At 37.7% G+C, this 12835-nt stretch overlaps 1 protein-coding gene across 6 annotated transcripts in view; it reads right to left on the bottom strand.

The window, feature by feature from the left end:
* Window positions 1–12835, bottom strand: part of mid2 (midline 2) — a 170943-nt gene that overhangs the window by 31176 nt on the left and 126932 nt on the right. For all 6 annotated transcript variants that reach the window (XM_051650635.1, XM_051650636.1, XM_051650637.1 and 3 more), the window contains 2 exons: window positions 12435–12530; window positions 1004–1111 (listed from right to left, as the gene is read on the bottom strand). In XM_051650635.1, the coding sequence (XP_051506595.1) occupies window positions 1004–1111; window positions 12435–12530 (204 nt within the window). The remainder of the gene's footprint in view (window positions 1–1003; window positions 1112–12434; window positions 12531–12835) is intronic.

Here is a 12835-nt window from a genome sequence, read left to right as displayed (position 1 = left end):
TCACTGCCCCCTCACTCTGTGCCCTTGACAGCCATGACACTCTTTGGACAGTGGTCTTCCTGACAGGATTTCTAATGCCCCATTTTATGTCCTCAAAGTGCCCCACCATATTACCTATTTGTAGCAGCTTAACCTTAAACCTTGAATTAAAAAGGACTTTTTAATTCACACAGATGACATATCAACCATCTCTGCACATAGAGAAGGGTTGGGCAGACCCTACCAATCCCTGACAGTTCCTTTCTCACTGCAACAGTGGTAGTGACAAGCTCTAAAAGATGCGATAGAAATGCCAGCTCCATTATTGTGCCCCAGTGTGACACATTGATGAGAATCAAATTCAAATTGGTTTCTGAAAGAGTGAAAGCCTGAGCTCTTGTTAGATGACAACTACCCATAGAACAACAGACGACCGCCCCTCTGGGGCCATTTGAAGAATGGTCACGCTGATCTTTTCCATATAACGAAGCAACAAAATTGCCACAGCAAGACATATTGCACCAGGTTTGACATTAATGACACCAAAAACAATTGATTCTCTCCTGTCTCGTAAACTATATGCGACATGCAAATTTTAAATATGCAGATGTGCCAATGAGATCTGAAAACTATGTTGGAGGGGAAGATTATTTGTAAAGAAACTGCTTACATTTAATTCTCTTCAACAGTAAGATATTGTATGGCTTTTTGTACTTTTCTGGGCTCTTCCGTCCTTTTTGGAGCATAATCCTTTTGTGTTCAGCGAAAGAAAGTTACATGGGTTTTGAACGACATGAGGGTGAGTAAATTATAGAATTTAAATTTTTTGGTGAACAGTTTTAAACGTCAAAATTTCAGCTTGACATTATACTCATATAACATGAAACAGTTTATAAAAATTACAATTTGTGTAAATTAAAAAGCAAATCCAAATGCATTCATAAATGTGACCCAAGTGTGATTGTGCATTTTTATTTGGAATTCAGGCCAGTCTCGATGGTGCAAATATAGAGAGACTGTGTACCTTGGACTCTTTGATCTTGACAGCAATGACCTGTTTCCTCTGGCGAATTATCTCCACCAATTCATCACACTCCTCCACCAGCTTGGCTTCATGCATGGATGTGTTCACCTGTAGATAAGAGTACAGAGTTTTATGAAGAAATATAACAGAACTGGTGGACTAAGTTACTGTGTTTAAGTTCATACAAAGACACTCAAAATATCAGAATCATATACTGTCTGGACTGGAGTGAGGCGGACCACGTCATTACAGAGAAGAGACTGGCGATAAAATTCTAGACTCCAATTGCTTCTCTTCTTTTGATTCCCAGATCATCCCTGTAATTACATAAGGTTGTGATTTCCCATCAAAGATTCCCATATTTCTTTTAGAATACTTTATCGCTGTGCTGCCCAATCCCTGCAAAAGGCTTATTATTCACGTTAGATCAACTTAAGCTCTTAATCATTCATGCAAACACACACTCATGCGATCACACACACTTTTACATTGTTCTAATTTAACATTTTTAATAACAAATTACAGTTTTGTCACAGTGCTGCATTGTTTAAAATATTATATATATATATATATATATATATATATATATATATATATATATATATATATACATTCTCTTATTTACATTATAGTCCCAGTTTCTCAATGTGGACCCAGATATCATATATATATATATATATATATATATATATATATATATATATATACATACATACATACATACATACATACATACTGGCAGCCAAAAGTTTGGAATAATGTACAGATTTTGCTCTTATGGAAAGAAATTGGTACTTTTATTCACCAAAGTGGCATTCAACTGATCACAATGTATAGTCAGGACATTAATAACGTGAAAAATTACTATTACAATTTGAAAAGAATGTTCAGAACTTCTTAAACTACTTCAAAGTGTTCTCATCAAAAAATCCTCCAGCTGCAGCAATGACAGCTTTGCAGATCCTTGGCATTCTAGCTGTCAGTTTGTCCAGATCCTCAGGTGACATTTCACCCCACGCTTCCTGTAGCACTTGCCATAGATGTGGCTGTCTTGTTGGGCACTTCTCACGCACCTTACTGTCTAGCGGATCCCACAAAAGCTCAGTGGGTTTAAGATCCATAACACTCTTTTCCAATTATCTGTTGTCCAATGTTTGTGTTTCTTTGCCCACTCTAATATTTTCTTTTTTGTTTTTCTGTTTAAAAAAAAATTCCCATAAGGCCTGCACCCCTGAGTCTTCTCTTTACTGTTGTACATGAGTTGAGCGGGTAGAATTCAATGAAGCTGTCAGCTGAGGACATGTGAGGCATCTATTTGTCAAACTAGAGACTCTGATGTACTTATCCTCTTGTTTAGTTGTACATCTGGGCCTTCCACATCTCTTTCTGTCCTTGTTAGGGCCAGTTGTCCATTGTCTTTGAAGACTGTAGTGTACACCTTTGTATGAAATCTTTAGTTTTTGGCAATTTCAAGCATTGTAACAATTGACTGACGAGTTTCTAGAGAAAGCTGTTTCTTTTTTGCCATTTTTGATCTAATATTGACCTTAAGACATGCCAGTCTATTGCATACTGTGGCAACTCAAAAACAAATACCAAGAAAATGTTAAGCTTCATTTAACGAACCAAATAGCTTTCAGCAGTGTTTGATATAATGGCAAGTGATTTTCTAGTACCGAATTAACAATTTAGCATGATTACTCAAGGATAAGGTATTGGAGTGATGGCTGCTAGAAATGGGGCCTGTCTAGATTTGATAAAAAATGACTTTTTTCAGATAGGGATGGTGCTGTTTGTTTTTCATCAGTAATGTCCTGACTATACTTTGTGATCAGTTGAATGCCACTTTGGTGAATTAAAGTACCAATTTCCCTCCGAAACAGCAAAATCTGTACATTCTTCCAAACTTTTGGCCGCCAGTGTATATACATATACTGTATATACATATACACACTGCTTGGCCAAAAAAAAAGTTGCATAAATCTTAGATTCCATTGGACTGCCTTTAGCTTTGTTTACGGCGCGCATTCGTCATGCCGTTGTTTCGACAACCTCATGCAACGTCACAACATTTATTTCCGTCCAGAGTTGCATTAATTTTTGGTAGTCTTCTCCAGCACATCCCAAAGACTTTCAATGGGGTTAAGGTCAGGACTCAATTAAAACTAATGTTTTCTTAATGTAAGGGTTTCTAGCACCTGGGGCCTGGGCTGGTAACTACAGATTAGCGTTTACACTTCAAATGTGATATGGTCACATGCATTTTGACCACATTCGTATGTGGTTTTTGTGATCCGATCACAAAATGTTTTAGACCCGGTGTAGACCTGTATTTAGCGCTGACCACATGTGATCAGATCACCCGAAATGCATCTTAATACCAGGTGGAAACGGGGTCTAATGGTTCAATTTTGTTGAGGCAATCCTTGAATTACCACCACTGTATTCTTGAGTAAAGCACTTAACGCCAGGTTGCTCAGAGGTGATATTTTGTAACTTAAAGCCCTGGGTATACTTCCAATTTGACCCAGGAGTGGCATAAGGTCACCCAACAGCAATGTGAAAGACTGGTAGAGAGCATGCCAAGATGCATGAAAGCTGTGATTGAAAATCAGGGTTATTCCACCAAACACTGATTTCTGAACTCTTCCTAAGTTAAACATTAGTATTGTGTTGTTTAAAAATGAATATGAACTATTCTTTGCATTATTTGAGGTCTGAAAACACTGCATCTTTTTTGTTATTTTGATCAGTTGCCATTTTCTGCAAATAAATGCTCTAAATGACAATAGATTTATTTGGAATTTGGGAGAAATGTTGTCAGTACTTTATAAGATAAAACAAAAAAAATCATTTTACTCAAACACATACATATATATAGTAACTCTGAAACTGATAATTTTGAGAAATCTCTTAATTTTTTACCAGAGCTGTATATGTATATGCAATATTTATATCAAAATACAAATATTATGAGATCTCTGTTAATTAGATTTTGTTTTAGGATTAGAATCCTGAACATTCTAAAAAATGTCAATGGGAGATTTTCAAAATGTAATCTTAAATTTTGTAAAAAGTATGAAGTTAATAAAGCCGAAAACCCCCAAGGCTGAAATAATCTAAAAAGTGGATAAAAGATAAAAAATAAAATAGACGCATGGAGTCTGTAGTTTAAGCCGTTCAAACTGAATTTATTGTAAAAGTTTTGTACTTAGGGTTTGTGGTTTCGAACAAACCATAAACAGAATGTTTGTGGACTAAAACCAGAAAATGTCTCGAGATAAATCCCTGAATGATGTCTTAAGGTGTGGTAACCATGGTATAAGCGGAATAATTGACTCCGGCCCGTTAAATTGTTTAAAAATAATGCACACTCGAGGTGTAATGGTCACTCCATGCATTTTTCAACAATTCAACGGTCCATCGACAATTATTCCTTACATAAACAGATTCGTTCTATGCACATTGAACTGAAATTCAGGAAGTTATTTTGGCATGAAGCCAAGATGCTTGTGTACAGAGTACATAATGACCGAAGCAAGCCCCATTATTGACTAGGCTCATCAATTCCTGAACTTTATCACTTCATATTGCCACGTCTTTAATCTGCTAATCCACGGGGTGGGAAAGGCACTGCATGCTATTAAAAGGCCATTAATGAGCTCCAGTGATTGACTGTGGGCTCACAAATGATCTTAGCGCTGTTGAACAGATGCATCTGAGCAGAGGTCTGTTTTTGTGGCAGCTCTGATTACTGTGTATCTTTTCTGTATGCTGACAGATGGGGAAGGTCTGAGAGCTTTAAGTGCATGGCTGTACGAGGGGCTCCTCTGGGGCCTGCCTCATCACCGCAGAGTCCAAGTGGCCCTGTTAAAAATGGATGAGAGAGAGGCATATGCATCACAGCGTGGCAGCCCTCACCACATTGCTGCACACATGTCCACTCGGTGGAACACCAACAAAACAAAGCGGCCCCGTGCACCACTGTGCTAATAACCCACAGCGGCCCTGTGGTGAGAGAGAGAGGAAGAGAGGGCATATGGAATTTCAAAGAAGGGAGTGATGGAATCTAAGATTTAGATTGCATAAGGAAGGTCAAAGTAAATTCCCACATGTAAGCACAGGAATTTCCCTAGACACCTTCACTCCCCTGACAGAATGAGTAATTTATATACTGAACCTCTTAAAACATTTCCTTCACTGTTCACTGTTAAAGATGACACTCTGTCTAAGGAATCCATGCACTATGGTGCCACAGACACTTTACTTAATATAGTGCTTACAAAAAAACCCTGTAATGTAAACATCTGGGTAGATACTTCCCTAATAGCTCACTTTTGTCGCCAAACGACATAAAGCAGATGTTAGTAACATTTACGGCGTGTTCTAACCAGGCATAATGCAACAAGTTTCCAGCAACAAGCAATTAGTCTGTCCTTACTGAAAACGAAACCAATGCGCAAGGAACACAATCATAGCCAATCAGAACATATTTTATGTTTAATGAATGGTTATAATGAGTGGGATTTTGGATAAGATTTCACATTGGGTGAGGCTACTCAGTATGATGCAGCAGAAATATAAACCAACGCTCGTCACAGCTGGCTATGACAAAAACTAAATGGACGAAAAAGCTTTTATCACATGTTGCCTTTTCAAATTGCGCCTGATTGAACATGGTGTTATGTTTTATTATGTGTCTCTGCTCTGGTAAGATATTTTTTATATTTGTCATGTTTGCCAAAAATATGACTCAACAAATAAAACGCAACAATGACCAGATGACGTACTTCTTTATAGACGTCTCGGTAACGAGGATCATACCCACCTATAGTACTATGGTGGGGGTTCAATATGGGGGTTTTAAGTACATTGTACTTAATCATTACTACAAGGATGAAGAGCAAAATATCATACTTAAAGGGCTAGTTGAGGTTAAACCCCTACTTCACTTTAATGCACATTTTCTGGTAATGCCAGTTCACATTTACATAAAGGACCAAAAATCTAGACGCTGAGGGTTTTTGGGTCAAACCTTGCATTTAATCTCCAAGACATTTCATTTGCAGTTCTCTGAAAACTGCATTACATTATCACGTCTCATTTTAGTCTGAATAATTCACTGTGCCTTTAAATAAACATGATACAGTGGACCTGGCCTTACAGAGATGTAATATTTATTCTGGTGATTGACAAGTCATTCGAAAAAAACATGTTCTTACAACAGAAATTCATGAATAACTACACGAAGGTATGCAGTTAATAAATTGTTTTGACTAGTTTAACCATTTTCATCACCTTGAGAGAGTTCATTGCAATATAATATATGTATTTTGTGATTTATTGCTGAGAGCTGCCTTTAAAATGCTTAAAGCATTTTAAATGCTTTAAAATATATGCTTTCTTCCACACTAACTCACTCAGCTGGTTCTGACCTTTGTGTGCTCAAAGCAGGCGGTGGGTATGCAACTTTTTTTTTTACATGCGGTTCAGTTGGGGTGAGAGACGTGCTACGCATGCAATCCTCTTGAGGTTCAACAAGACTGATTCAGCTAATGAAGTAACAATGCCTTGTCACCTGCTTTCTTTTTACATACAGCAAGGTCGACCATCCTGACAGAGTCATTAAAAGGATGCTTACATTTAAATTTCCCTTGTGCCTGATGTCTTAGTGCTCATCTTCAGGCATCTTTAGAGGCAGAGCGACTCGCTCAGTTGATGTTCAAGGTGACATCATACTAGAAAGCTAAATTTATCTGTGTGCCTTGTCTGTTTTGCCTGTAATGAGCTCTGATTAAAAGATAAATGGTGCTAACTGACTTTCAAAAGCTGCCTGCAATATATGTGACAATGTGAAGTAGCACGGTTATTAAAAAACAACCAGACAGCAAAAAAGAGTCTTTACAGCAACATTAGAAAAAAATGACAAACTCAAAAATAAATCGATAAATGAATGAATATGATCAACTTCTATAAATTAGAATGTTAAAACAACATCAAAGAAAGGACTGAAAGAATGGAAAATTTGTATATTGAAAAAAAATATATAATCCCTATACTAAATGATCAATTTAAGGCCTTTATACAAGACAGCACTCTCTCAAATGCAACTGACTTCACAGTCCTCCATTAATCTGTAAAGCAGGAACTAAACACTTCACAGTCACAGTTTATGACTCAAATATGTTGTCTATGAAGCCTACGCAAGGTTGTCTCTCTCTTACTGACCACAAGTTTATTTTCAGTGAGTGAATGAAGTCAAAAAGGCAAAGAACTTGTCTCTTTTATTCACAAGAAAGTCATTCACCTACATTGCTACACTCTTGAGGGCACTTCTAACCATTGGCTTAGCAGTTAAATTAAAAGAAAATTTATTTTAACTAGGGATGCACCAATATGAAAATTATTGGCCGATACGATACCGATTTTAACAAAAAAAACTATTGGCCGATATCGTTGCCGATACTGATATTTTGCCACTTACCTTATTTTGCTCAGGAATTATATTTTTAAAATGTACAAAGAGGTACAAAAGCCTTTGTTCAAACAATAAATAATTTCCATTGAAAATGGATTGGATCTGTTGAACACATGACAGCCAAACATTTTAAAGAGAGCCACAATGAAAGACAAATAGAAGAGAAAAATAACTAAATATCATGATGATTGATGTGAAAAGAGGTTATTTTGTACCTCTATAAAGAATTTTGCCCTTTTTTTTTTTTTTGCAGTTAAAAATAACAGAACTAATTTTTACATGTTTGTACTGTTTTTAATAGAACATCACAAATTCATATTATGCATATATTGGGCAATTCCATAGAAATGTTAACAACATCATGGAAACATAAAAAGCTACCAAAAGGAACAAAATGCCTTTTTAAGTTCTATAGTGGTGTAACGGATAATGGAAAATGCCATCCAGACCACTAGAGGACACCGCTTGCTTACACAATACTTACTGAAGCGCTGATTGCAGTCTATTTTTAAACGCAGCCTTTCAAGCTTTTGTAATCTAGACCATATTGTGATTTTAATCTTAACTCAATCAATTGTGCAGCCTTAACAGATACCACACCAATGTCTCAGAAGTCAAAGTTTGTTGGTTTCAAAGCGTTTTGGATGGGTATACCTCATCATGTATGGGTAAGTGCCGCTTTCACAACTTTCACATCTCTAACAATGGGTTTTCCTCATTAATGCGAAAATGAGAAAGAATAAAAATGTTTATGTTACATGTTCTTAGGAGTGCCAACCCTTCTACATTCTGTGGCAAACAGTATTTCTGGATTGTGCATTTGAATTAAAAAAGTGTTTTTACAAAGTGTGATGATAATTAATTATAAATGAATCATCAGTTTTTCATATCTGTGTTTTCATGCTTAAAACAGATTTGCCAATGGTTTTAATTTGGTTATTAATTGGCCAATAAATATCAGCAGCCGATACATCCGTGCATCCTTAATTTTATTACACTTCCGAGTTGATTTATACCTAACATGAATGAGTGGTGCAGAGGCACCCACAATCACATACTGTACAAACATACTTGAAATCACACAGCTGCACAGCTTCAACAATCATAAACAATCAAAACTAAAATCTCATATGCATTCGTATTTACAGTTGAAGTCAGAAGTTTACATACACTTAGGCTGAAGTCATTAAACCTCATTTTTTAACCACTCCACAGATTTCATATTAGCAAACTATAGTTTTGGCAGTCATTTAGGACAACTACTTTGTGCATGACACGAGAAATTTTTCCAACAATTGTTTACAGACTTTTAATTGACTATATCACAATTCCAGTGGGTCAAAATTTAGAAATTTCTTGGAAAATTCCCAAAGATTATGTCAAGCCTTTTAAGGCAATTAGCTTCTGATTGGCTAATTGGAGTCAATTGGAGGTGTATCTGTGGATGTATTTTAAGGCCTACCTTCAAACTCAGTGCCTCTTTGCTTGACATCATGGGAAAATCAAAAGGAATCATCCAAGACCTCAGAAAAAAAAAACTGTTGGCCTCCACAAGTCTGGTTCATCCTTTGGAGCAATTTCCAAATGCCTGAAGGTACAAACAAAAATTGAACTGTTTGGCCATAATGACGACCGTTATGTTCGGAGGAAAAAGGGTGAGGCTTGCAAGCCGAAGATCACCATCACAAACGTGAAGCATGGGGGTGGCAGCATCATGTTGTGGGGGTGCTTTGCTGCAGGAGGGACAGGTGCACTTCACAAAATAGATGGCATCATGAGGAAGGAATATTATGTGGATATATTGAAGCAACATCTCAAGACATCAGCCCGGAAGTCTTCGCAAATGGGTTTTCCAAATGGACAATGACCCCAAACATACCTCCAAAGTTGTGGCAAAATGGCTTAAGGACAACAAAGTCAAGGTATTGGAGTGGCCATCAAAAAGCCCTGACCTCAATCCGATAAACACCTAACTGTCATTGGTCCACGTCATCAGTAGGTGTGACCTAGAGCTCCACCTACCTTGAGGCAGACATCTAATTTTGTTTACGTTGTACAGTCAGTACAAATCAGTCAATATGAACGAGATATTAGCAAACTGGTACAAATTGCCTACATCTTTACGATCATTCTCTTAGAGACATTCTAGAGACATTTTTCAAGAACATGTAAAGCGATTTTGTTCCTGTTTAATTAGTCTATAAAAGGAATCAAATCTACTCAAAAACGTTTAAGTGCCCATTCACTCCTGTGTCATCTGCCACACATCTGCCCAAAACAAGATATGCCTATCATCATTCTTTTGCCTTTATTCTGCACATTAACACTTTTATATACTCATCTTTACAATAGTATCAGTGTCATCATTATAACAATAACAGAGGGGAACCAGCGAATAATATGGCCGTGCATAGCATTTTAGCGCATTAGTGTCACAAATTCAGAATGTAAACATGACAAATGAAACACTTTCTTCTGCATATATTACTTTAAATCATCATCAAGTGGTTAAAACAGCTTCTTTTACTGACCTCATGTGAATTCTACTAATAGAATGCGACAAAGTCATTGATAACACATTTTAATGTCACATTATTCAAGGTTTTACTGAGTGTCCTCATATTTAAATGTACTTCTAAACACCTCCCACAGCGGTATGGCGGGTGTCTGAATGTTCAGAAACAGAATACCATGTTCATCTGTATAAACAATAGTACGCAAGTATAAACACCATGGGACCACACAGCCATCATACCGCTCAGGAAGGAGATGCATTCTGTCTCCTAGAGATGAATATAGTTTGGTGCGAAAAGTGCAAATCAATCCCAGAACAACAGCAAAGGGCATTGTGAAGATGCTGGAGGAAACAGGTAGACAAGTATCTATATCCACAGTAAAACTAGTTCTTTATCGACATAACCTGAAAGGCTGCTCAGCAAGGAAGAAGCCACTGCTCCAAAACTGCCATAAAAAAGCCAGACTACAGTTTGCAAGTGCACATTGGTACAAAGATCTTACTTTTTGGAGAAATTTCCTCTGATCTGATGAAACAAAAACTGAACTGTTTGGCCATAATGACGACCGTTATGTTTGGAGGAAAAAGGGTGAGGCTTGCAAGCCGAAGATCACCATCCCAACTGTGAAGCATGGGGGTGGAAGCATCATGTTGTGGGGGTGCTTTGCTGCAGGAAGGACTGGTGCACTTCACAAAATAGATGGTATCATGAGGAAGGAATATTATGTGGATATATTGAAGCAACATCTCAAGACATCAGCCAGGAAGTCTTCGCAAATGGGTTTTCCAAATGGACAATGACCCCAAGCATACCTCCAAAGTTGTGGCAAAATGGCTTAAGGACAACAAAGTCAAGGTATTGGAGTGGCCATCACAAAGCCCTGACCTCAATCCAATAGAAAATTTGTGGGCAGAACTGAAAAAGCGTGTATGGGCAAGGAGGCCTACAAACCTGACTCAGTTATACCAGTTCTGCCTGGAGGAATGGACCAAAATCAGCAACTTATTGTGAGAAGCTTGTGGAAGGCTACTCAAAATGTTTGACCCAAGTTAAACAATTTAAAGGCAATGCTACCAAATACTAACAAAGTGTATGTAAACTAGAGGTCTGCAACCCGACCCGGGCCCGACGGGAACCGTGAACCCGATGGGTTTCGGGCCGGGTTCGGGTCAGTTTTCTAAGTAGGACTTCGTGTTCGGGTCAGGTTTGTAATTAATGAAAATAAACAGTCCTACCAAACTCACAGACATGCAAGAAAGGATGAGTTAGGGGCCATTCACACCAAACGTGTATTTGCGAACGTCTGTTCTGTTTCCCCATTGTTTTCCTATGCAAACACATGCTGGATGAATGTCTTTGACTGTTGCGCATTGTCTGGCTGTTTCTTCAGCCTCTCGTGCAGGACCAGCACTGTTTAAACACCATGTCAAGTTAAAAAAAAAATCTAATTGTTAAAAACGCATGTCGAAACACCTGCACTCTGTTTCATTCTTTGCAATGTGTCTAGATCATTACCCCATGTGACTCTACCCTCCCTAGCAACCGGGACAATTTGCTTAAGAGACCTGGCTGGAGTCACTAAGCACGCCCTGGATTCAAACTCACGACTCCAGAGGTGGTAGTCAGCGTCTTTACTCTCTGAGCTACCCACGCCCTGTCACAAAGATTCAACTTTGTGATTAAATTTATCCCTAATTGTTCTGCACCAAGTGACGTTTCAGCGCACAAACGGTAAGTCAATGATTTTTTCCCCTTCCGCTCTAGTGTACTGAGGGGCTGCCATGCCTTGTTAAAACTGTATGTTTACTGTTTCAATACTGTTACGAATGTTGCCTATATGCTTACATAAAATATAGCTTATTGCAACAGTACTTGCTAGGAGAAGAAATTATAAAGATAGTGAGCAATTTCGGGTTCGGGTCGGGTTCGGGCTTATAATCTGATGGTATCATTCGGGCCGGGCCGGACACCACATGGTCTCGGGTACAGGATGGGTTTCATTTTAAGGCCCGTGCAGACTTCTAATGTAAACTTCTGACCCACTGGGAATGTGATGAAAAAAAAAAGCTGAAATAAATAATTCTCTCTACTATTATTCTGACATTTCACATTCTTAAAATAAAGTTGTGATCCTAACTGACCTAAGACAAGGAATTATTTCTACGATTAAATGTCAGGTAAACTGAGTTTAAATGTATTTGGCTAAGGTGTATATAAACTTCTGACTTCAACTGTACATTTTGGTATTGCTTTCCTCTGTACATGAATAGCCTGCTTATTCTAGCAATCACTTGTAGATCAAGAGTGCAGTTTAAAATCAAATCACTTTGTCGTTAAATATCAGACCTAAAAAAAATTAAAAGATCTGATAATGTGAAAAAAATGTGAAGATGAACATTATAACAAAAAAAGAAGTGGGGAGTTTGGCCGGACTCACCTCCACCTGTTGGCAAATCTGGATGAGTTTGGCCATCTGGTTCTCCAGCTCACTGTTCCTCTTCACCAGATTGGTTAAGTTATTCTCCAGGGTTTGCTGTTGGAAAAGCAACAATATGGAATTTAGACAGAATGAATCACTATTTCTGTCTGACAATGTTTTTCCATTCAATCTTGTCATATAATATACAATTTGCACAAACAAACACATTTTCTACTATTACATTTTAAGTGATAGTTCACCCCAAAAATATTCAGTCATTATTTACTCACCCTCATGCCATTCCAAACATGTATGCTGTTACTGTTTTCAGTGGAACACAAAGAGAAATATTTTGAAGAATCTTTACAAAGCTCTTTTTCATACAAGAACAGTTAATGGTGACCATGGCTGTCAAGCTC

This window comes from Myxocyprinus asiaticus, chromosome 22, assembly GCF_019703515.2.
Source record: "Myxocyprinus asiaticus isolate MX2 ecotype Aquarium Trade chromosome 22, UBuf_Myxa_2, whole genome shotgun sequence".
Lineage (NCBI taxonomy): Eukaryota > Metazoa > Chordata > Actinopteri > Cypriniformes > Catostomidae > Myxocyprinus > Myxocyprinus asiaticus.
The sequence above is the reverse complement of the archived record's forward strand: the minus strand, read 5'-3'. Positions and strand labels throughout refer to the sequence as shown.